The sequence below is a fragment of the Chiloscyllium punctatum genome, chromosome 25, assembly GCF_047496795.1.
Source record: "Chiloscyllium punctatum isolate Juve2018m chromosome 25, sChiPun1.3, whole genome shotgun sequence".
Taxonomy (NCBI): Eukaryota; Metazoa; Chordata; class Chondrichthyes; order Orectolobiformes; family Hemiscylliidae; genus Chiloscyllium; species Chiloscyllium punctatum.
The window spans coordinates 69,271,831-69,296,228 of NC_092763.1; the positions used below are offsets into that span (position 1 = coordinate 69,271,831).

At 39.7% G+C, this 24,398-nt stretch overlaps 1 protein-coding gene across 4 annotated transcripts in view; it reads right to left on the reverse strand.

Moving 5' to 3' along the window:
* Positions 1-1,256: 1,256 nt before the first annotated feature.
* The window catches only part of ophn1 (oligophrenin 1), a 196,998-nt gene continuing 173,856 nt past the window's right edge, over positions 1,257-24,398 (reverse strand). For all 4 annotated transcript variants that reach the window (XM_072595481.1, XM_072595480.1, XM_072595479.1 and 1 more), the window contains 2 exons: positions 15,209-15,279; positions 1,257-6,519 (listed from right to left, as the gene is read on the reverse strand). In XM_072595481.1, the coding sequence (XP_072451582.1) occupies positions 15,222-15,279 (58 nt within the window). In that variant the 3' untranslated portion in view covers positions 1,257-6,519; positions 15,209-15,221. The remainder of the gene's footprint in view (positions 6,520-15,208; positions 15,280-24,398) is intronic.

A 24,398-nucleotide genomic window follows, 5' to 3' on the forward strand; every position in this document is an offset into this window, starting at 1 on the left:
CCTTTTCAAGGGGAGAGGAGAAGTAAGACGCCAGTATTTCATTTCCATTTCTCACAAATTGGACGCTGGGCTAGCTGTACAAATTGTGTAAAGCCTTTTGGACCCAATTATGTGATCTGCGTCTGCACAGCTTATTCCGAAAGCTAATTAAAACATTAGTTTGGAAAAAAAAAAGCTGTATCCAACTTCCTCACATTACACAGATTTTTTTTTAAAAAACTGGTATATTTAATACCTGCAATGTAATGAGTAATTTGCCTTGATCAACATCACGTAGTATAATCTGAAGTAATTAGCCATCTGGCACCCATGGATACATCATATTAGAGCTTAAAATGAAGATTACTCAACTTCCATTTCGCTGGAGAAAGGTAATGATGTGCCCAGATGAAAACAATAAATTATCCAACATGGTTTGGGGCACAGAGAGCAACAGATAGATGCAATTGCTGTTTGAAGTACTTTAAGTTACAAGCACCGACTTTATTTCCATGGTAAACATGACACAATAAACACAACATACACTTAAAACACAATTTACATGCATTTGAATGGCACCACCATCACTAAGACTCCAGTACACATAGAAGTGATTAAGTGCTGAGAAAGGTTTAAGGGTGCAGTGTGAGATGATGTCAATCCATATTTTTATCCAAACAAAATCTAAATCTCAACGATATCATGGTGAGGCAAGATCCTTTTCCATGGAAAAGGGGAGGTTATTTCCATAAAATGGATCTGATTCTTTCTAACGCACCTGCAAGTACCACTTGCAATGTTCCTTATTTAAAAGGCCTGGAGAGGTCTTAGCGCTTTGTAAATAAATAGTACAAGGTGGGAGGTGGGGGAACAAAAAAAAACCAAAAAACTTTGTTGCTATTTGTTAATACATCAAGGAAGTCAAATACTTAAGGCTGTCCTTAATTGAATCAGATACAAATGGGTAATAGTTCGTTGGTTAGTAGGAAGGAAGATGCAATTTGCATCAATGTTTCTCCAAGGCCCCATCCCCAAACAAAGCATTTGTGATGTTCAAATTGGCATAAGTACATTGGACAGCATTTACCTCTACCTGTAGCCAGTGCAGAGTATTGGGCATGGTTTGTCCTATTCTTGTCTGAAGTTGATGGTAATGTATTTCAGCAAATTAACATGCTACAGAAAACTGAAGTATGAATGACTGTTGAGGAGGAAAAACCATAAAAGGTTGAATGATTTATTCCCACCCACTCACCCCCCCCCCCCCCCCCCTCAAAAAAAAAGCAAGGGGACAGAGTTGGAAATTCAACAAGCTAGCTAAAAACAATACAATTTTGGAAGTAGGTTATGCAGCTGTCTTCACAGATACTGCATGATCCGTTGTTCAGTGTTTCCAGCATTTGTGTATTTATTCCAATTCAGCTTCTACTGTATGTTGTTTTGGTTTGATGTAAAGTGAGATCCTGGGTAACAGATTTAACATTATGAAGTTATGGATAAGAACAGCAAAGAAAACAATACTAAGCGGTTTTAATAAATTAATAACCAACATTGCTCATACAATATGCAGCAGTCTGGTGGCATTACACTGAGCCCTGAAACTAGTTTTAGTCACTGAAATACAGAAATGTTAAAACCTAAACCAGGGTAAAGAGTCGAGAGTCTGATTCCAAGCATCAAAAGGAACCTTTAAAATAGATAACCAATTACTCTGAATACTACTTTAATGTTCCTTCCCTATAGCTGTTGAACAAGATAGGGTAAATCTGGAGTACTATTGGAAAGTGTGCTATAATTGTTGTAATGGATCATTAATTCAAATGGGTTATAAATAAATCTAAAATCTAGTACAAGTAACAGACGGGCCAAATAAACTTCTGGTACTGTACAATAAATGGATATTATAGCTGTCTAATAGTTAAGTGGATGCTGTGCTAGAGAGATGATAGTCTAATCCTCCTAAATGTCTGGGGTAAGAAGGGCAAATATTTGTATTTATTTGCGAACATTTTGCCCATTATTACTGCATTGTGTGTTCAACCTAGAATATCAAAACCCCAATGTACTGAGTCAGTGGCTTGGTCAGAGTTTGAAAGAAGCACTTGCCATTTTTGGAGAATGAAAAAAATCAAAGCAAAGCACAGGCCAATTTAAAATTATGTAAACAATTATCAAAATCTGTCCCTTAAAAAGAGAGAGAAATTATGATCTTTAAAAAAAAAATCAAAAAAGATCTGCAGCAAGATCCTTTTAATGTTGTCATGTGAATTCTTCAAAAAGGTCACACCTGCATATTTTCAATTTTACAGACCATCTCGCTTGGTCAGATAATTATCCTTAATTTTGTAAATTGCAAAGTAAAGAAAGTCAACCAACTTTTTTTTAAAAAGGCCTTTTTACTTTCTTGCTCTATTTGAACTCTCCTCAATTTGGTTTCTTTTTGCAGTTTTTGCAGTGAGAGATCTGCTTGTATCACTTGGGTCATTCAATAAAGATGCATAAACTCAGATTAAACCCTAAACATCCACTTTGAGAGTATAAACCAAGGTACCTGTACTTTGCATTAGTGTTTGGTACTGAGGGGAATATAAAATTTCAGTGTTACAGATTCTAAAATCATTCATAAAACGCTTTTTTCTTGAAATCAATTTCAGATCAGGTATCCCTGCTTTCCCACTGAAGTGTTGTTTAGCAAATATAATCACCAAATAATTGGCAACTAATCACACCAGCCTACCTACTACAAACAAATGAATTTCAACTGAAGAATAGGATTTAGAATTTTTAATCTTTCTTGCTTTCTCCTCCAGTCACTGGTATCACACTCTTCTCCCCCACTGTACCCCTCATCATGACCCCTCCAAAACTAAACTTCATATTTAATTCTACCTTTTTCCAAGTATTGAATCAAAACTCTTATACCTTTAATGTGCTCAAGTTCTTGGTTGCGCATTTGTTGGCAGAAATGCCATGCAGTGCCAATGCCATTACAGAAAACAGTTGTCCTTTTAATACTGTGGCTAGTACATAGGGTAAATCTCAATCTTAAAGACATTGGTTTGAACATGAATTACACCCAGAAACCCACGATTTAAAATATTAAAAACAAAGAAGGAAATGTTGAATCACTTGAAGATGCGGCAAGAAAATACACTCTGAAAATTAGATTTTCACAATGTGAATTTCCTTAAAATGACATTTAAGACATTGCAGATTCTTCCCATTTTTTGGCTGAGACATCTAGAGATTTGTTTCTTTAATCCAATCATAAATACCTAAAAATCATTAAAACTTATTAGTGCTCGGAGATTTACTTTCCAAATAGATTTATTCCATTATCTCCTCTTCTACCCAAAATGGCAACTCCTCTTGGGTTTAAAAGTGAGTGACTAACTTTCATTTGTAACCATGGTGAGTGAATTATTCAACTTGGTGTCATGCTACAGCTGAACCCAATCCTGTTGTCACTAAGCCAGTTTTCTGGTAGCATTCAGGAAGAACCAGCCTAATTGATCTTTTTCCAACTCCTTCCCCATGGAAGCTAAATACGGCAATCCTTACAAACTTTCCAGATAAGCTGATCCATCATTCCCATCTCTTCCCAGTCTGTATTGTTCAGTATACATATGCCATTCAGACATTAGTAACGAGACCCAAAATTGTCAAGCTTTGCCACTATAAACACTTGTACAAAATCAGCAAGTGAAGAATGATCAGTGTTTAGCAATGTTTCCCACCTTTGTTAGAACATCTTGCTACCAACTTTCATGCCACCAGGTCACTTCAGTGGGGCAACAGACAAAATGTACCAATTGATGCAAATAGGAAAGGTCATACTAAGACAGGGTCAAATATCCAACATATCTTCATCGTCCTCCATGATCTAGCTCAAAACATCAACAGATGGACTTGCTTTTCTGAATATCCGACAGTCCTGAATAAAACATCACAGTGCTGACCATCTCACTGCCTAACGTTCTTCAATATGAGTAAATATGTGGCTTCCAAGAAAAGGAGGCCTTGTAAATTAATTACTGAACCTATCCACCATCTAGGTGTTGGCAATCAGAAATGTTCCCATCAAGTGTTATTATGTACCTTCATGTTATTGAGGCAAAGGCAAATATTTATTTTATTGACTTGAAGAGTAGGTTTGAAGTAATGCTTCCACGTTAATCCCATTTGCAAGTTTCCTCTGCAGAATACCAAGATTTGAAAACAACAAAGGAAATAAAAAACATGTGTCTCACCGATGATTGTTACAACTTTTGATGTACATTTTAGAAGACAAAACAGCAATTCAAAATTGTGCTCAGCTAAAATATTAATTCATTATCTACCCTCCCAGAAAAAGAAATAATTCAAGTGATTATTCATTAGATGTGAATGACAGGCTGTGACATTCTCCAACAGCAGTACTAGGACTGCTAGGATTGCTCCTCATAACATGAAAAACAAGGGCATCCTCAGAACTTGTCAATCATTTCATTTCAAGAGTACAATTTAGTGGCTTTCACAACATCGCATATGACTGTAAGTACAAAGCATTACAAACCATTCTATGTGCAGTATCAGTTTGGGTCCCGCCATTAAATATTAAGCTTCAGAAAATATTTGGATTCAACCACACAAATCTCAAATTCTCAGCCTTTCAATCTGCCTTGATGCCACTGACTGTATACCTTATTGAGTATAAATGTGGCCTTCCAATAAAAATTCTCACTCATTTGGTACCTCATTCTGCAACTGCAGAGCTGTTTTACCAAAGACCACTATGTGGTCACTCAATTTTCAGTTCACTCCCACTTCTTAACTCAGTGGTTCAATGACTAAACAGGAACAGCTTGTCTTCTTCATTTGGAAACTTGAATTAAGCCCATGGGACTTCATTTACACAAAAATAAAACATTTTCAAATATGGAGTGCGAAATGAAAATGACTTATCAGTAATCTTAAATTAGTAAAGGAGCAACATGTGTGCCTATTTTACCAGGAATGTTAAATGCCTCATAATTTAATCATACTTTAATGTACAAATGAACTAAGATTCACAGTCCAGTTACCTCTTGGAAATCAGTAATTTGCACTCATTATGTTTGTTGAAATGCTACCAATTTCTAAACAAGGAAACTCTATATAACAGCTGCCTTTAATTACAGTCACCAATTGGAATCTTCCTTCTGACATTCCATTTTCAAAAGCCATCTGCCAGGGTGTTGCATGAAGCCAGGTGGATGTTAACCAGGGTGGAGAATGGAACATCTTCCCAATGCTGACCCCCAATAAGCACTCTGATGTTGGACAAAGCTCAGATGTTTACACAGTTAAAAAGCTCCTTTGATCTCCCCAAACCACATCTCTTCTTCAGACTTAGAAGATTGTAACTACATTGCCATACAACTAATTGCCATTTTCAAATAATTTTGACTGCATTGGTAGTTGGTGTCAAGATGAAAAACTAATTCTTAAGTATTGCTGAGGCTCCCACTTCCTGGAACCCTTAGCGATATAGCCATTCATTCCGTTAATAGGGACTAGATCCAAACCAAAGAATGAGGTGAAAGTACAGTGTTTCCCCCACGGCATCACATTCCCTCAATCCTAATTTCAATAGAAATGTTTTAACCTTTCCAAAATAAAGTCGTTATTAAAGGGATTAATGTTATTAACGTATCATGGATGGGCTTGTTGTCCATAGCTATTTATGTGTTGAATCTGGTTTTTTTGTCCATTTCTGTGCTTATTTCCTCTCAATTATAATGTAAATCATTCTATCAATCAAAATGTGGGGAGGAGCTGGGAAACAGCTCCCAAAAGTGGGATTCCAATGTCACCATGTCCCAGTTTACAACAAGGGCAGCACATCACAGTAAATTTCTCCAGCAACTTGTGTCACAGAGCACATATTCCAAACAAAAACAAGGTTTTGTTCCAAAAAGAATCTCTTGCCACCTACCCAGCCCTCAGAGTATAAGCTACTTTCACTGATAATACCATCAACCTTTTACATTTTGCATTTTGAATCACAATTTACACATTTTCTAAAATGTATGGACCAGCCACCTTTTTTTTTAAACATTTAACCTACTTAGAGTGATAGTCAAGCAAAATCTTCCACAAGCTAGTCCACAAGCTGTGTGTGTTCTTTTGTTGTAAAGTACATTGCACATTTAATGAAGCTTGTGTGGATTTCCAGCAGTACGTTAAAAGTTTTAAAATATGTAGCTGCCCTCACACAAACTGGAGTTACTTTTTTGTTCCAACAAATAGGTACTTAATAAAACACACCAGAATTGATTTTAAAAATTCAAGAAAAATAAGCCCAAGAACACTACGACGACTCATTGGCAGTCATCTAATACACAGCTCCAGACGTTGTTGGAATGGAAAATTCCCTAGTTAGAATCCATTTGGATAATCTGGAGAATCTTTGGTGCTCTCAATGAGATCTTGATAAGTGCAAGTTAATTCACAGAAGTATTTGTTCCAGTTCTGATGCAGCAAGCTTCCCTGAAACCAGCCAGGTTTTCCTCAAGAATTCTGCAAAAAAAAATTTCATTAGAAGCTATTGTCCAGCACAGATAACAAATGAGTAATTCATTTACATAGAGTCATTCAGATGTACAGCATAAAACAGACCCTTTGGTCCAACCCGTCCATGCCGACCAGATATCCCAACCCAATCTAGTCCCACCTGTCAGCACCTGCCCATATCCCTCCAAACTCTTCCTATTCATATACCCATCCAAATGCCTTTTAAATGTTGCAATTGTACCAGCCTCCACCACTTCCCCTGGCAGCTCATTCCATACACATACCACCCTCTGATGAAAAGGTTGCCCCTTAGGTCTCATTTATATCTTTCCCCTCTCACCCTAAACCTATGCCCTCTAGTTCTGGACTCCCTGACCCCAGGGAAAAGACTTTCCCTATTTATTCTATAATTTTTAAAATCTCTATAAGGTCACCCCTCAGCCTCCGACGCTCCTGGGAAAACAGCCCCAGCCTGTTCAGCCTCTCCCTGTAGCTCAAATCCTCCAACCCTGGCAACATCCTTGTAAATCTTTTCTGAACCCTTTCAAGTTTCACAACATCTTTCCGATAGGAAGGAGACCAGAATTGCATGCAATATTCCAACAGTGGCCTAAACAATGTCCTGTACAGCGCAACATGACCTCCCAACTCCTGTACCCAATACTCTGACCAATAAAGGAAAGCATACCAAACGCCTTCTTCACTATCCTATCTACCTGTGACTCCATCTTCAAGGACCTATGAACCTGCGATCCAAGGTCTCTTTGTTCAGCAACACTCCCTAGGACCTTACCATTAAGTGTATAAGTCCTGCTAAGATTTGCTTTCCCAAAATGCAGCACCTCGCATTTATCTGAATTAAACTCCATCTGCCACTTCTCGGCCCATTGGCCCATCTGGTCAAGATCCTGTCTTCTTCAAGCATCCATTTTGAGCTGAAAAGCACATACCTTTCTGCCTCAACGTGGATAGTTACGCTAGTGGGAGTTGAATATGAATTAGGAGCAGAAATAGGCCATTTGACCCCTCAAGCCTGCACCACCATTCAATATGATCCTAGTTGAACCAACATTCCTCATGTCCACTATCCCGAATTTTCTCCCTAAACCTCGCGTCCCCTAATCAATGATCTATCTCCACTGTAAATATAAAGAAGCAGTCTGCCCCCACAGCTCTCCATCGCAAGGATATCAAAAGATTCAAACCTCAGAAGGAATTTCTCCCCCTCTCAGTCTGGGGGTTGCAGTGAGAGAGAGACTCTCAGATTCTTGTGGAGACTAGTCATGCTGACCACCATAGAGGCAATGCAACAGTCAAGACTGCCTCATGTGCTTAGTTTAACGGAGAGGATGGTGAGAGAGAATAGGATTGAGCGTGCCTGCAGCCCTGAACATTACCATCTCTGAAAAACATGCGAGGGGATGCAGGCCAAGGAAACAAATCAAGTTTAGTCCTGGCATTCCCCAGTTGGACGCACTGCCAACACCCATCATCACGGTTCAAAAGGTTAAGAATGATCACTAGTATTTCAGCCAGCGAGAACCAAGAGGGCAGCTGCCCCTTGAACTGTGTGGCATTTAGCATCTTTAGGAACAAGTACACAAAAGAAGAAAATATGAGATGGTAGGCAGATATAAATCTGAAACCAATACTTTCAATAACCTGCTGTAAACATGGCAGTGCACCAGACTCAAGAAACTCAACCACATTTTTGCACTGGTTCTAACTGACACTAGCAAGCCTTTTACTTCAGGGTCATATTACCCACATTAAACCCAGCATATGGATAATCAGACTCAGCTGCAATCCTGGAATTCTAATAATTACACTAAAAGACTCAATTCTAGTCGAGGTTTACGATATCCAAGTCTTTGCAGTAAATTAGTCCTGTTGTTCATTCCAAACAATTCATACTCCTTCACCTCCACCAAAACAGAATATTATTCTAATAGTTTGTACATTTGCCCAAAGTGCTGAGAACAGCCAGTCTGTCATTTGTGTCCCACAGAATGCGTCCTACGTAGAATTTGCATCTTTCATCAACTGTACTTATTAGATCCAGATCTTTGAGTAAAGGAAAAATGAGTCAACCATTAGTTAATATTCAGCTTTGGATAATCCAGCAGTCAACAAAACCACATGTAAATTCCTGCAGTTTCCATTCAATATAAACTTTGATATTTGTAAATGCACAACCTTAGCTCAGTCGATAGTGTTTTCACTGAAGTGAAAGGATTGAGCAAGAACAACACTTCGGGTGCAATGCTGAGGGAGAATGCCCTGTCAGACAGGCAGTCCTTCTTCTGCAACATAAAACCAAGGTTCTCTCAGGCAGATGGAGGGAAGAGCATACCTCACTCCTTGAAAAAGAGTTCTCCTGGTGCCCTGTCCAACAATTAGATACAACTATTTTCTAATCAACCTATTCATGAAATTTTATTACACAACTCTGGAACAGATGGGACTTGAACCCAGGTCTCCTGGCACAAAAGCAAGAAAAATCCCACTGTACCGCAACACCTCTATAGTTCTACTTGTTTTTTTTCATTCAAATTTCACCATCTGTTATGTTGGGATTTGAACCCATGACCCAGAGCATTTATCGGGGGCTGTGGATTAGTAACTCCCGTGACTTTATCATTTTATCAATGATGTAACATAGTCAAACCTAAACCCTAATTTCATGGAGAGAGGTCACCTAATTGTATACCTCACTGCCACCTATTAGCCCTGACTGAGTGCAAATTTGCTGATGCATATCTTTTAGATTGGAGCAGTGTCTACACTGCAAACTTTGAAGCACTTTGGTTTGTCCTAGTGTCAGGAAATGCTCTACAAAAGTACAATTTCTTTCTCACCCCAAAACCTTGTGGGCAAGATAATGCTGAAAATCTATCACATTGTTGTGTGTGTTTATCCACTTCCATTTACTTGCCTTTCATTCCTCCCAAACAGAGCTATTCATGCTGTGGTGTGATTCCAAAGGCACTGGCAACCCTTTGATCTTGATCTAACTGGTCGTCCTAAACATACAAGCAGCTGTAGGCTGTTCTAATAATGCAGCTGAAATAATTCTTAACCTACTGCTGAAACTGCTAAGGGTTCTCTTCTGATGAGATAGTAGTATCCCTCCCCCTGTACGGGGACACCCAGCTACAAATCTGTGTAATAACATCTCTGAACAAGGTGATTAGAAAAATACAGGTAAATTGGCTTCCACTATCCTACTTTAAAATTCCAATTCATGGGGTCGGCTTTGCTAATGTGGTAGAGAAAAACCACTAAAAGACTCTGCTTTTAAAACAAAATGTGGTGCATTGCATAACAAGCTATCAGATGCAAGTTAAATTAGTCTCATTAACAATAGCTATGAGAAGACCCAGATGATAGCCCTATCTCCTTCAAGACCCAAAGCTATTCTCCTCACCCAAGTCCATGTGACATCTCCATATCGTATGGAACTCAAAACACTCATCAGCATTAAGCCTTTTGGAATCAAACCTATATAATAGTTGAGGCTAATCCTCAGTTATGGATAATGATGTCCAAATATCTTCATTAATACATTGTGTGCACTGACTCCAAAATACTCAAAATTTCACACCTTTCACTTTTACCTGTTCACAATTTGAGAGAGCTCTGTGATCATAGACTGGTGAATCTCTGATGAGTGCAAGACTTTGTGTAAAATTTTCCTCATTCATCCTTGGTCTACTGCTGCAACTGCTTTTTAAAATAAAACTCAGCTAAAATGTCACTGCTTATTCCACAAACATATTTAATAAAAATGATAGTCCTTCACAAGCCATCTATTAGTTGTAAAAAGGATCATTCACAAGCCAATGCAAGTACTTCAATTCTTTCTGCTCCAGCTTGTAAAGTTCAGTATCACTTGAGACCTAACAAGCCATCGGTGCAATTAAAAAACATGTTCTATTGACAGAACTAAAAAGCTTTGGACAAATATGCAAGGTGCTGTTGCTTAACATGTTCTCAGAGGCGACACAGTGCCAGTATTTTTGGAGCAGTGACCTCCTCACTTGTTGGCAAGAGTCCCAGTCCCCACTCAAAGCTGATCCTGCTCACCAATGACTGGCTGCCTTTATGGACCTGGTTCGAACAGTTCAGGGACTGTCACGTGTCCCAAAACACTTGACAATCTCAACTTCTATTTATTTTTGTGATGAGCATAGAGCTATCTTTCATATTTCTAACAGTGCCTGAACTATATGCTTTAATTTCTCTTCCTAGGATCCCAACTGTTACTTTGAACATTGGATACTTAAGTGCTTCACACAGCTGCAGAGAATGTAAATTAAAGCCTGATATGCAGACAGGTCAATTTAAGGACATTATTTTCTAGTATTCCCTGTTGGGTTTCTGCTTGAATATGTTCTATTCAATTTCAGTCAAATTTCAATGTTTAGACATAGTCAAGAGAGGTTTTTGAGTTGGATTAAATTGGTAGATGTACTTATTTTAAACAAAACACTACTCAGTCTATGAATGGTTGGCTATCAATCGTCATGAAAAATGCAGTTTTTAAATTTCTCCAGCTATGCAGCATTTTTGAAGAGTTTTTGAACAAGATGTGAGAGGTTGACTTTTCTAAACTTGACAGTCATTCTGTAGGTGACAAAGGACTGAGCAAGGTCGAAAGTCTGGTAGAAAACAGACTACGGGGAGCTGTCAAATGCTCTGCCTGAGAAGGAACTTTATTGTTTGAACTTTCGAACAGTGTAAGTTTGTAGCTACGTAAACAAATCCAAAAGGTGCTTCACAGAAATATAATCAAAAAATACAAAGGCTGACCCCGAGGCTGAGATATAAGGTGAAGTTAACAAAAGCTTAGTCAAAGAGATGGGTTTTTATAAGGGCTCAAAAAGGGAAGATTTAGGGACACTGTTAGAAATTAATATCTAAACAGACAATATTATTCATTTAGTATTTACAATTTACTCAATAAAACTAGCAATTTAGTGTGCTTATTCTTCCAGCTATGGAAGTTCAAGATACCAGATGAAGATGGCCTGGTATGTAATTTGAAATAGAGCATCAATTGATAGCAAGGCTTGTATCTAGACAATGGATGAGGAATATTTCTCCCACTTCTCTGGATTGCCAGCTTACTGTAGTAGCTGCTTTGTTGAAAAATGTGATGCTGGAAAAACACAGCAGGCCAGGCAGCATCCGAGGAGCAGGATAACTGACGTTTTGGGCATAAGCCTTTCTTCAGGAGCTGCTTGACTGTTGCCAAGCCCAAATTGAACAACTTCCTCCAGTTCAACAAGGATTAAAGAGGTCACTGGTCAATCTTCATGTACTGTTGAACTTCAGACTGAGTGTCTAATTCCAAGTTTCCATCTCTGTCCTAATTCCAAGTTATCTTGCCCCCTCTGTTACTGATCCTCTTAGTCAATGCCACTGTTGTACACAAAATAAGATATTGCAAGGCACTACTTGCTTTTCCTTAGAGTTCAAACCTTTGTTATTTGTTGCCTTTCTGTCTATGTTCCATTTGCCTATCTTCATTGACTAACACTGACTCCCCATTTCATTAATTTTAAAATCAATTAACAGCCTTTCGTCGTCATGCTACAGACTGTCTGCTTTCTCTATTCTTTGGGCATTGTTATCAAGGACAGCAGTTACTGTCAGTTTCTAACTGTACTTGAACCGTTACAAGCATGATGAGTTGAATGTCCTACTTTTGCACTGTAACAATTCTGTGATTCTGAGTGGGTTACTTAGCCATTTCAGAGTGCAGTTAAGAGTCAACCAAGTTGCTATGGGTCTGGAGGCATGTTCAGGCCAGGTAAGGATAGCAGATGTTCCTCAGTCAAGGGCACCAGTGACCAAGATGGCTTTTTGTTACAATTAATTTTGTTACAATGCCGTGGTCAACCCTTCTGGGACTAACTAGATTTAACTGGTCGAATTTAAATTTGAATCTGAACTTGAACATGTCCCCAAAGTGAAAGCCTACACCTTTTACATGTTATGTGCGAAGATTACAGATGTTAGAGATCACATGCTCATTGGTATTAGCACAGCATCATATTTTCCCCATGAGTGGCCCCTACCATACTCCATCACCCCCAAATTGACTCGGCTTCCCCAGCACCAACCCAAGCACAATCCATACCAGCATTTATGGCAAAATCATAGAGCTGCCAGTTACCTTGAATTCAGAATTCCTTCCCACATTATCACCCTTAAGAAAACAACAGGTACACTTTCTATTACATATCCTTCTTATGAGTTTGTAAGAAGGCCTATGGAGTATTATCGTTCATTAGCAGAGGGATTGAATTCAAGAGTCGTGAGGTGATGTTGCAGCTGTACAGGACTTTGGTTAGGCCACATTTGGAGTACTGTGTGCAGTTCTGGTCGCCTCACTTTAGGAAAGATGTGGAAGCTTTGGAGAGGGTGCAGAGAAGATTTACCAGGATGTTGCCTGGAATGGAGAGTAGGTCATACGAGGATAGGTTGAGAGTTCTCGGCCTTTTCTCGTTGGAACGGCGAAGGATGAGGGGTGACTTGATAGAGGTTTATAAGATGATCAGAGGAATAGATAGAGTAGACAGTCAGAAACTTTTTCCCCGGGTACAACAGAGTGTTACAAGGGGACATAAATTTAAGGTGAAGGGTGGAAGGTATAGGGGAGATGTCAGGGGTGGGTTCTTCACCCAGAGAGTGGTGGGGGCATGGAATGCGCTGCCCGTGGGAGTGGTAGAGTCAGATTCATTGGCGACCTTTAAGCGGCATTTGGATAGGTACATGGATGGGTGCTTAATCTAGGATAGAAGTTCGGCACAACATCGTGGGCCGAAGGGCCTGTTCTGTGCTGTATTGTTCTATGTTCTATGTTCTATCCTCTTTCACGCTTGGCATCGGTTTTCATCAGAGAAGCCCATTTGGAAATATCTCATATTAAATATGCTATACAATTTATTGGTAACCTAATTAGTTTAATTAGCAACACCTTGCTGTTATTTGACTTTCCGGGTTATATAAAACAGAAAACTCAATGCTCCAGGATAGATGAGAAAGCCAATTGTAAACAATGCGCTACAGTACTGGTGACAGTATGTTTCATGCATTAGACTAAGTTTGCCATGAAATGCTTTCTTAGTTGGGTCCTTGCACTGCTGGCTCCAGCATTTTTGGAGCTCCCTCGATATATATTAAATACATTAAAATTGGAGATTGGGCTGAGGAATGGCAGATGGAGTTTAATTCAGATAAATGGGAGATGTTGCATTTTGGCAAGACAAATCAGGGCAGGACTTACATAATTAATGGTAGGGTCCTGGGGAGTGTTTCTGAACAGAGAGATTTAGGGGTGCGGGTACATAGTCCCTTGAGTCACATGTAGACAGGATGGTGAAGACAACGTTTTGCATACTTGCCTTCATTGGTCACAGCATTTAGTACAGGAATTACATTAGTGAGGCCTTACTTGGAGTACTGCAAACAATTCTGGTGCCTCTGTTATAGGAAGGTGGTTATTAAACTGGAAAGAGTGCAAAAAAAAAGGAATATTACCAAGACTGGAGAGCTTGAGTTACAAGGAGAGGCTGGATAGGTAGCGACTTTTTCCCCTGGACCATAGAAGGCTGAGGGGTGACCTTATAGAAGTTTAAAAAATCATGAGGAGCAAAATAAGGCAAATACCCAAGGTCTTTTCTCCAGAGTAGGGAAGTCCAAACCGAGAGGGCATAGGTTTAAGGAGAAAGAGGAAAGATTTAAAAAGGATCAAGGGATAATGTTTTCACACAGAGGGTGATACGTGTATGGCATGGGCTTCTAGGTGAAGTGCTAAAGGCGAGTACAATAAAAACATTTAAAAGACATTTGGACAAGTAGAGGGATACAGACCAAATGCAGGCAAATGGGACAAGTTCAGTTTAGGAAACCTGTTTGGCATGGATAAGTTGAGTTGAAGGGCTTGTTTCTGTGCTGTATGATCATGGGATGGACAGGTCAGGTATAAAGGGTACGTGAACAAGGCTGGAAAATGGAGGTCAGGATTATCAGATCAGCCACAATCATATTGAAAGGTGGAGCAGACTCAAAGGGTTGAATGGCCTGTTTCTGCTGCTATGTTCTTATACACCACATTGAGATCAAATAATGGGTTCTGTGGTGGCAGAAAGTCAAGATAAACATATCAATATACTAGGCATACCAAGTTTGAAACTTATTCATGTTCATACTGGGCCCTAAAGCGAATGGTTTTGCAAAGAGGTGTACCCACTATGATGTTGTGAGCCACTCACTGTCACTACTTTTAATCAACGTTCCCTCTAAGTTGCCCAGCTGTGGGCATGTGCAGCCAAGCCTGATTCTCCACTCACAGTGATCAGCATACCAACATGGATCACAGCACTGTCTTCCAATCCTGGAAGTCACTGCTACACATGGACTTCAGAGATTGGTGCAGAAAAAAAAAAGAGTGAACGCTGCTTCTAATTATAAATTATCAAATTAGGGATGCACAAGAGGAACATGAGAAAGTGAAGCCAGCAGCAAGTAGCTATCAGCTGGAGTTAGCACAGACAGAGCTGATTGAATTGCCTTCCTCTATAATATGACTGTCAGTTCTAAAGGAAAACTCAAGTGAAAATAGATTATTCTCAACCTCATTTTATCATGAAACAACTGAAACCAAATAAAATAAATGCAAACTTACCAAAACATTATCTCTATAGGAGTGAGAAACCATGGCTATGATCGACTGAATGAGTGCATGTTGCTTGGGCTCTGAAAATGAAGAGAAAAGTGCAGTAAATTAGCACTGAGCCCTAGCAAAATCTATTCGAAAATATTCATCAGGTTCTTAAATTTGGTATGTTAGTTATCAGAAATCCTATAATCCGATCATAAAACTGGAACATGCTTTCTGTACATCACATCAGATGTTTAAAATACACAACTGAGGAAATCTGCACTTACAAGATTCAAAAGCATTTACCTCAATTTAAAGTGGACAACTTGCCATTAGTTTGCCTTTTGCTTTAATTGTTATTAACAACACAATCCAAAGAGACTGTGTTCTGTGCAGCATTCACTGGTGGCACCTGCCCATTGATTTAAATGAAAATGGATGATTAACTTGAGCATCTTCCAGCTTCACATTCCTTTCAAGCGTTTGATTCAACCTGACTCACCCAAATGTCTGAACCAAAGCTGTGGTGCAGTTCCCTGGAAACTTGCTGTTTTCACATCCTGCGTCCAACTGAGTTCAGCAGATTATTTATCAAGCCATATAGCTGGATCTCGGTGTTTGCCCAATGTCCACATCTATTTTCTAACGTGTCATTCCACAATGACCAGGATAACCCAGTGAAATGACCATTGGATAATCAACACACAACTACAAATTTTAATTTCCCTGTATACTTTCTCCTTATAAATATGCATTGAACCAATTTCTGGTGCCCGCAGAAGCTAGTTCCAAAGTCACATGAACTTCAGAAAGAATTCCTCTCATCTTGTACTTAAAATATTGATCCCTAATTTTAAAATGGAGTGCTGTGGTTCTACACTCACCCACAGGAGTAAACGCCTTTCTCACATCTCCCTTGTCAAAACCATTCAGAACCTTATAAACATCAATCAAATTACCTCTCACTCTTCTGAATGAAGAGTGAAAATAAGCCCAGCCGATCCAATCATTCCTCATAACTCAACTCACTCATTCCAGCTATCAACCTAGTAAATCCCCTCTCGATTGTCTCTAATGCACTTACAATCTTTCTTAAGTAAGGTGACCAAGGAAGGATCTACTATTGGAACGAAGATTAACGGAGGTTGTGAGCACTATTCAGATTATATGATTAGCTGTGGTAAAAGGTTCTGGACACAAGTTTGCTCGCTGAGCTGGAAGGTTCATTTTCAGACATTTCATCACCATGCTAGGTAACATCATCAGTGAGCTTCCAGTGAAGCCAGAGAAGGTATTAACCCAGGTATGAAAAAGGTCTTAAGCCAGACTCCAACCCTTAGGCTAATACAACCATACATCTCAATGTTAATTTTACACCTTAAATAAAGTCTAATGTTGTAATTCTATTCAATCATTCCATTAGTATGAATAAATTAGAGGGTGATTTATACAGCAACGCACTTTACTGGTGTACAATGCACTTCTGGTACAGTTCAAACTTAGCATTTCCAAACTGCCACTCCCTCTAAAGATTTAATCCTTTATAGTCTCTGCAAACACATTGGAAGGAAAAACCCATAATTATTTTACTGAACATGCAAAACATTTCACAGATAGTAACTTTGCTAAAATTTTAGTGATAATGTTGGAGCTGCTTTACTGAAACTCTGTAAATGTCTGTAGGATCCTGCTCTGTGTAGGACCACAGTAACCAATGGGAAATGGGACTAATTTTAAACATTTCTTAATAGATATTGAAAATAATGTAGTTATAACAGAAAAAAAATCCAAAATTAGCAAGTGGAGATCAAAATTAGCATGAGTATCATTTGTTCAATTCTTGAATCCCAAAGAAAATGGACTCAGTGCATCAACTTGGAATACAGTTTGTAAGATCTTAAAAAAAAATCTCAGGACAGACGGACTTTTCAAGTGGCAGTTGGAGTGAACACTTTAAATTTTCAGGTACTTTGAAATAACTTTCTGCATATGAACAGTGTTTAAGTATAGACAAGATGGCATATTCTAAATATAGATAGCACACACAGGTAACTCCTTTACCTCACCACTAAAGTCATCAAGACAAGCAGCTTAACCTACCTCATCTTTTGCAGTAATGGTACGTGCTACAGGGGCAGATCGTGGTGGAGAAGCATTCACATTGTTGAGAGTGTGATAAAAAGGTAATGGGGTATGTAAAGTGAGAAATTAAAAACACAGAAAATATCATTTATTCACGCTTCTTCCTCTTACAGCAATCTTTGCTTCACATTTTTTGAACATGCTGAACATTACTGCAATTGGTTTCCAAGGATGCTGGCTATTTTCTGATACCTTTATGTAAACGATTGCTCTTCATGCAGTCTACTTAACATCGTCAGCAGGTATCTCAAACTAGATCCAAAGAGGTCAAGGTCAGATCATCTTTTCCTTTCATTGGCACCACCTTTACTTGGTTGACATCAGCAAACTAGAACATTAAACCTCTATAGATGACCAGACACAAATCTGATTTATACTTAAGCCATGAAAAAAAAACCGAGCAATGACATAAAACTACACAATATCAGGAAGGTAAAGTATTTGTTCTGCAATGTCCTCACTGTTATTGCTAGCTTGAAGTTTAGGGTTATGTACAGATCAGTTTCCAGCCCTCATCGGATGACGAGGCAGAGTGGTTACTGAAGATATGACTGGCATGGGTTTCATTAAATTGGATAGGTAAAATTCAATTGTATTAAACTGCATTTAAATTAGATACAAGTAACGGGACTAATAATGCAGAGATGAAAATGTGTTGCTGGAAAAGCGCAGCAGGTCAGGCAGCATCCAAGGAACAGGAGAATCGACGTTTCGGGCATCAGCCCTTCTTCAGGACCCAATGCAGAGACCCAAGTTAATATTCTGGGCATGAGTTTGAATCAATAAAAATTTGGAATTAAAAGCCACTCTAATGGCAATCGTGTAACCACGGTCAATTGTTTTAAAACCCCAACTGGTTCACTAACATCCTTTAAGGGACGAAATTTGTCATCTTCACCTGGTCCAGTCCACATGCAACTCCAGCCCCACAACTATGCGGTTGTCTCTTAACTGCCCTCTGGAACAACCCGAGCAAGCCCCTCAATTCAAGTGGCAATTAGAAATGAGCAATAAATGTTGGCCCACATCCCAAGAACAAATCAGCTTTTTAAAAACAATATTAAAACAGATCAATGAGCTTCTGACAGCCAACAAGTGGTTTCTTGGTTGATCAACATCCCGACATTGACTTAAATCACTTAAAATTTTCCTTGTGGGGGCAGAATGATGGTTCAGTGGTTAGCACTGCTGCCTCACAGCACCAGCGACCCAGATTCGATTCCAGCCTCGGGTGACCATCTGTGTGGAGTTGCACATTCTCCGTGCCTGTATAGGTTTCCTCCGGGTGCTCTGGTTTCCTCCCACAATCCGAAGACGTGCAGGTCAGCTGAATTGGTCATGCTAAACTGCCTGTAGTGTTATGTGCATCAGTCAGAAGGAAATGAGTCTGGGTGGGTTACTCTTGTGTGGACTCGTTGGGCCAAAGACCCTGTTTCCGAACTGTAGGGAATCTAATCTAATCCTCTTTCTGGAGTATTAGAATACAACCCCCTCCACTGTTCTCCACGTGCACCCACACTAGCCCAGCACATTCCACAAGGTTCACACTGGAACTTGGTCCAAATTCAATCACCACTTAGTCGGAGGCTCAAGCAATCTGATGAATTCATCTGACTAATCTCTTTGGGTGATATAAGATTAGAAGTTGATTTTTCAAAATATACACTCACCACTGACCTAAGAATTGGGTGTATTCCAATCAAAGATTGAAAGAGCCCGGGCTACTAACTTTAGGAAGGAGAGCGGAAGCAGAAGAGTTACCTGATGAAGTTTATGCAAGGATTTGGTAAGATAGCTGTAGAGAAAAGGTTTCCACTTTGTCACGACTCAGGTCAGCAGAGAACAGTATTGGTGTAACCTTACTGCTCCATGGTGTAATCCCACTGCTCCATGGGTACAACAAAAATATTTTTTCATGTTTCCAAGGTGACCAATTAAATATCTTCTCCATATCAGGTTTTAACCAACAGGAACCATCAATCCAGTTTCTGTCATAACTAGAGAAATATAAATTACCCCTCTAAAATATCCCGAGAACACACAAAATTATATACACTTTTCAATTAGAAAAGAGATTTCTCTACAGAGATTGGCTTTCTCAAAAGAAAAAATAACTAACAAATTATTCTTGAAATGATAAATTCATGGAGTCAGATGTACAGCACAGAGACAGACCCTTCGGTCCAAACCATCCATGCTGACCAGATAACCTAAAATAAAAGCTAATTACTGCAGATGCTGGAATCTGAAACCAAAAGAGAAAATGTTGGAAAGTCTCACAGGTCTGGCAGCATCTGTAAGGAGAGAAAAGAGCTGACATTTCGGGCCTAACTGACCCTTTATCAAAGCTTTGACAAAGGGTCAGTTACATTCGAAACGTCAGCTCTTTTCTCTCCTTACAGATGCTGCCAGCCCTGCTGAGATTTTCCAGCATTTTCTCTTTTGGGAACCTAATAAATCTAACCCTACTTGCTATATCCCTCTAAACCCTTCCTATTCTTTTACCTGTCCAGATTTCTTTTAAAAATGTTGTAATTGTACCAACCTCCGCCACTTCCTCTGGCAGCTCATTCCGTACACGCACCACCCTCTGCATGAAAAAGTTGCTCCTCGGGTCCTTTGTTAAAAGTCTTTCCCCTGTTCCCTTAAACTTATGCCTTCTAGCTCAGAAAAGGCCATGGCTATTCACCCTATCCACACCCCTTATGATTTTATAAATCTCCATAAGGACACTCCTCAACCTCCATTGCTCCAGGGGAAATAGTCCCAGCCTTTTCAAACTCTCCCTGTAGCTAAAACCCTCCAATTCCAGCAACATCTTTCTAAAACCTTTTCTGAACCCTTTCAAGTTTCATAACATCTCTCCTTCAGCAGGGAGACCAGAATTGAATACAGTTTTCAAAAAGAGGCATAACCAATATCCTGTACAACCGCAACATGACCCCCCAATTCTCATTCTCAATGCACTGACCAATAAAGACAAGCATACTAAGCGTCTTCATCACTATCCTGTTTACCGACAACTCCACTTTCAATGAAATATGAACCTACACCCCAAGATCTTCGCTCAGCAAAACTCCCCAGGACCTTACCATTAAGACTATAAGTCCTGCCCTGATTTGTGTAATCAAAATGCAACACCTCACAGTTATCTAAATTAAACTCCATCTGCCACCACTCAGCCCATTGGCCCATCTGATCAAGATCCTGTTGTAATCAGAGATAATCTTCTTTGCCATCCACTAAACCAATTTTGGGGTCATCTGAAAACCTACTAATCATTCCTAAGAGAATAAGACACAGGAGTAGAAATTAGGTCATTCACCCCATCAAGACTGCTTCGCCATTCAATCATGGCTGATAAGATTCTCAACCCTATTCTCCCAATTTCTCCATGGAACCCTTGATCCCTTGATACTCAGTAACCTATCTATCTCAGTCTTAAATATACTCAGTGACCTGGCCTCCCACAGCCTTCTGTGGCAATGAATTCCATTGATTCACTATTCTCTGGCTGAAGAAGCTTCTCCTTATCTCCCTACTAAAAAGGTCTTCTCTTTATGCTAAGACTGTGTCCTCGGGTCCTAGTCTCTCCAACCAACGGAAACATCTTCCCAACATCCACTCTGTTCTGATCATTCAGTATTCTGTTTGTTTCAACAGATGCCCCCTCATCCTTCTAAACTCCATTGAGCATAGACCCAGAGTCCTCAAACATTCCTCAAATTAAACTTTTCATTCCTAGGACCATTCTCGTGAACCGCCTCTAGGCATGCTCCAGGGCCAGTGCATTCTTCCCAAGATATGGGACCCACAACTGCACACAATACTTCAAATGTGGTCTGACCAGAGCCTTATAGAGCCTCAGAAGTAAATCCCTGTTTTTATATTCAAGTCCTCTCAAAATAAATGCCATCATTGCATTTGCCTTCCGAACTACTGTCTTAACCCTCATATATTCACATTTAAATAAAATTTATATAAATGACAAAATCAAATCGATAAAGCATTGAATGTTCTAGAATCTCAAAAATGCAGTCAAGACACTAATTGCACATGGTTACTAGATCTTGCTCAGGAAATACAATCTTGAGATAGTCCTCCAATCACTCTTTAAAGGAATGAAATAGGTTTCACCCTGAACTCAACAAGTGATTTTGTTTTCAGAAATGAGAGAAATCAGCTGGGATGCTTATTCTTGGCAGGCTTTCCTCCAATTGAATTAGATAAAACAAGAACCTGAAATGACATCACCCATCTTAAGAATAAATAGAGAGGTAGGACATACCACCAGCACTTCACTGAAGACTCTCACGGATGTTACCTAATATGGTGATGGAAGACTGAAAACAAACCTTCAAGCTTAGTGAGCTTACTTACATAAATAAACAAAAACATCTCCAAGCCAGTTGCTATACAAAATACACCCAGGAGTGGTCTAGCAAAGCAAGCAGTTACCAGTCATGTAATCTACAGAAAACCTTAAATTCCAAATGTCTAGTGAACTTTCAATTTCCTCTTTTTAAAGAAATCACTTCTAGTATGTTAACAAAACTTAAAATAAGTCAATTTTACATAATCCTTCAAAACTTAAGTTCTCCAACAATGTAAGAGCATCTTTGTAACAATTTGTGGAAGAGACCAAAACTAGGAAGCTGCAAGATTATCACTAACACATGGAACAGGAAATTCAGCAGGAACTTACTGAGCTCCATAATGGACTGTCAAATGCATGACCACCTGACGCTGATGCATTTAAGAGGAAATGAGCTGAACAGGAGGGAGAAAATAATAAAAGGTTATGCTGATAGTTTCAGAAGAAGGAGCTCAAGTGATGCAGAAAGAAAATGGTGTGCTTCTGTGATGTATACTCAATAACTGTTATAATTCCCGACACGTGCTGCTCATTCCACCTAAATGACACCCTCAGTGTTGGGTTTTATGTAACATGCTGGACTGGATGGGCAGGGAGAACTGCGCAGTAAGTTAAATGTCAGATGTCCAATACATGGAAAATTGTAAGAGATAAAAGAATGGCAGGACTGAAGTAAAGCCGAGAAACCACCAATTTCCAGTGGGAAGCTCATTAATTGCCTGCTTCTGTCCAATTTAAATGCAGTTCAACACCATTGAATCCTGCCTATCTAATTTAGTGAAAAGCCTGTCTCATGTCTTCAGTAACCATCATGTTCTACATTTGATGAAAGCTGGAAACTGATACATGGATTCCTTGACTCAGTCAAACAGTCCCCGGATATCTGGGAGACAGAGTCACAGGAATTGGATTGATATTGCAGATGCATTTTTCTTTGTAAAACCTTTCTGATCTAATATCGAGTCCTCGTGCCTCAGGCAAGGAATTCAGAAACTGGAAGTACTCGGTGTAAAACTTAAAATGAAGCACATAACTGAAGCGTAGAGGAGGAATCTTTAATGTGGCTCCAAACATCTCATTCCCTGACATGAAGCACATTGACAAAAGCCTCCCTGCAAGACAAAGGGGGAGATAACTACTGCCCGAGAATCATCCTTACAGTCCTCCTTAAATGATGAGGACTGGAGGGGGATGCTCAAGTTGGACTATGACATCTTGGACCTCAGTTGAACCCGTTGATTCCACAGAATGGTCTTGAGTGATAGCAGAAGAACTTTCTCCCTCAACTTTACAAGATCTTTTGTGTAGAAGCAATGGAAATTCAGAGGCTGGAGATGTTGAGTGGTAGGGGCCTTCTTTGAGAAGCCTCCGGGACCACATGTGATGACTGGCCTTTGAGTATCTCCTGCACAGCCATAGGGTGACGGGGGCTTCTCAACAGACCACAGCTGCAAACCCCTACCTCTAACTTCCCCTCCCCAAACTACCATATTCTCTGGTGGCAGACACGCATCACCCCATAAATGAGTTTGATGCCAACGTAACCAAGCTTAGCCAACCGCCATGGATTTCTGCCAGCTCCTCAATGGCTTCTAGTTTCACCAAAGTGTGCCACAATGGTTCAGACCAAATCCAGCCCATAGTTTCTACTCTCTTTTATCCCCAAAAAGGTGCCCTGACTACCCAGACCAGCCTGGGAAGGGGAAGGTGTCTCAACTTTGATGGTCAGGCAATGCTATGGTATTCCCCATGAACAGGATCAATGAATAAATGTGTTCAGCCTACCACACCATATATGATCCTCAGTGGTGGAGCAATGCCAGGTACAGAGGTCATACATCTCAACAACTGGTGGATGACCTCAAACATGTCCCCTTGACTGTCACAATACATATCAGGCTGACCACGCTGAACCAGCTCGGAAGAGTTCAGCAGTGTACAGCATCAAATAAGTAATCCAGACTCTGCCAGGAATTACATCAGAAAGCAATTTAAGGTTATAAGTCCAAACTGCAGTGTTTGTACATTGATGTTTGATAGAAGCTGCATACATTTTCACATAGGACCCCTGTTCTATGCTGCCAAAAGCAGTTTGCCCACACATTGTGCCTTTCTCAATAGAAACGTTTCATTTCTAAGCTCCAGGGTCATATTTCGAGAATCAAACAGATGAGGGACTCATATGGATTAGAATTTACAGAAAGCTACAAATGCCAGCAATAAACTGACGTCAATGATCAACTCTGGGATGCTGTTTTTAAAATCATTCAAGTGCCTGCTAAATACAAAACAATTCACTAAAAACTGGAAGGAAGAGAATAATAAGTCAAGACTTCAAAACCTGTTTCATCTTCACCTAGTCAGAATTCACACAACCCCAGGTTACAATCCAACAGGTTTATTTGAAATCATAAGGTTTTGGAGCACTGCCCCTTCATCAGATGAAATGAAGGAGCAGCCCTCCAAAAGCTTGTGATTTCAAATAAACCCTTTGGATTATAACCTGGTGTCACGTGACTTCTGACTTTGCCCACCCCAGCACCTCATCGTCTTCAACTAAATACCTCTCTAAAAACTCAGCCTCTCTTAATACCTGCAGACTCCAAGGGCTGAATCTTCTATCACTGAGATCTCAGAAGGTTTGTAGCTCAGGTAGTGGATCAGGTTGTCAGTTTGCTCGCTGAGCTGGTGAGTTTG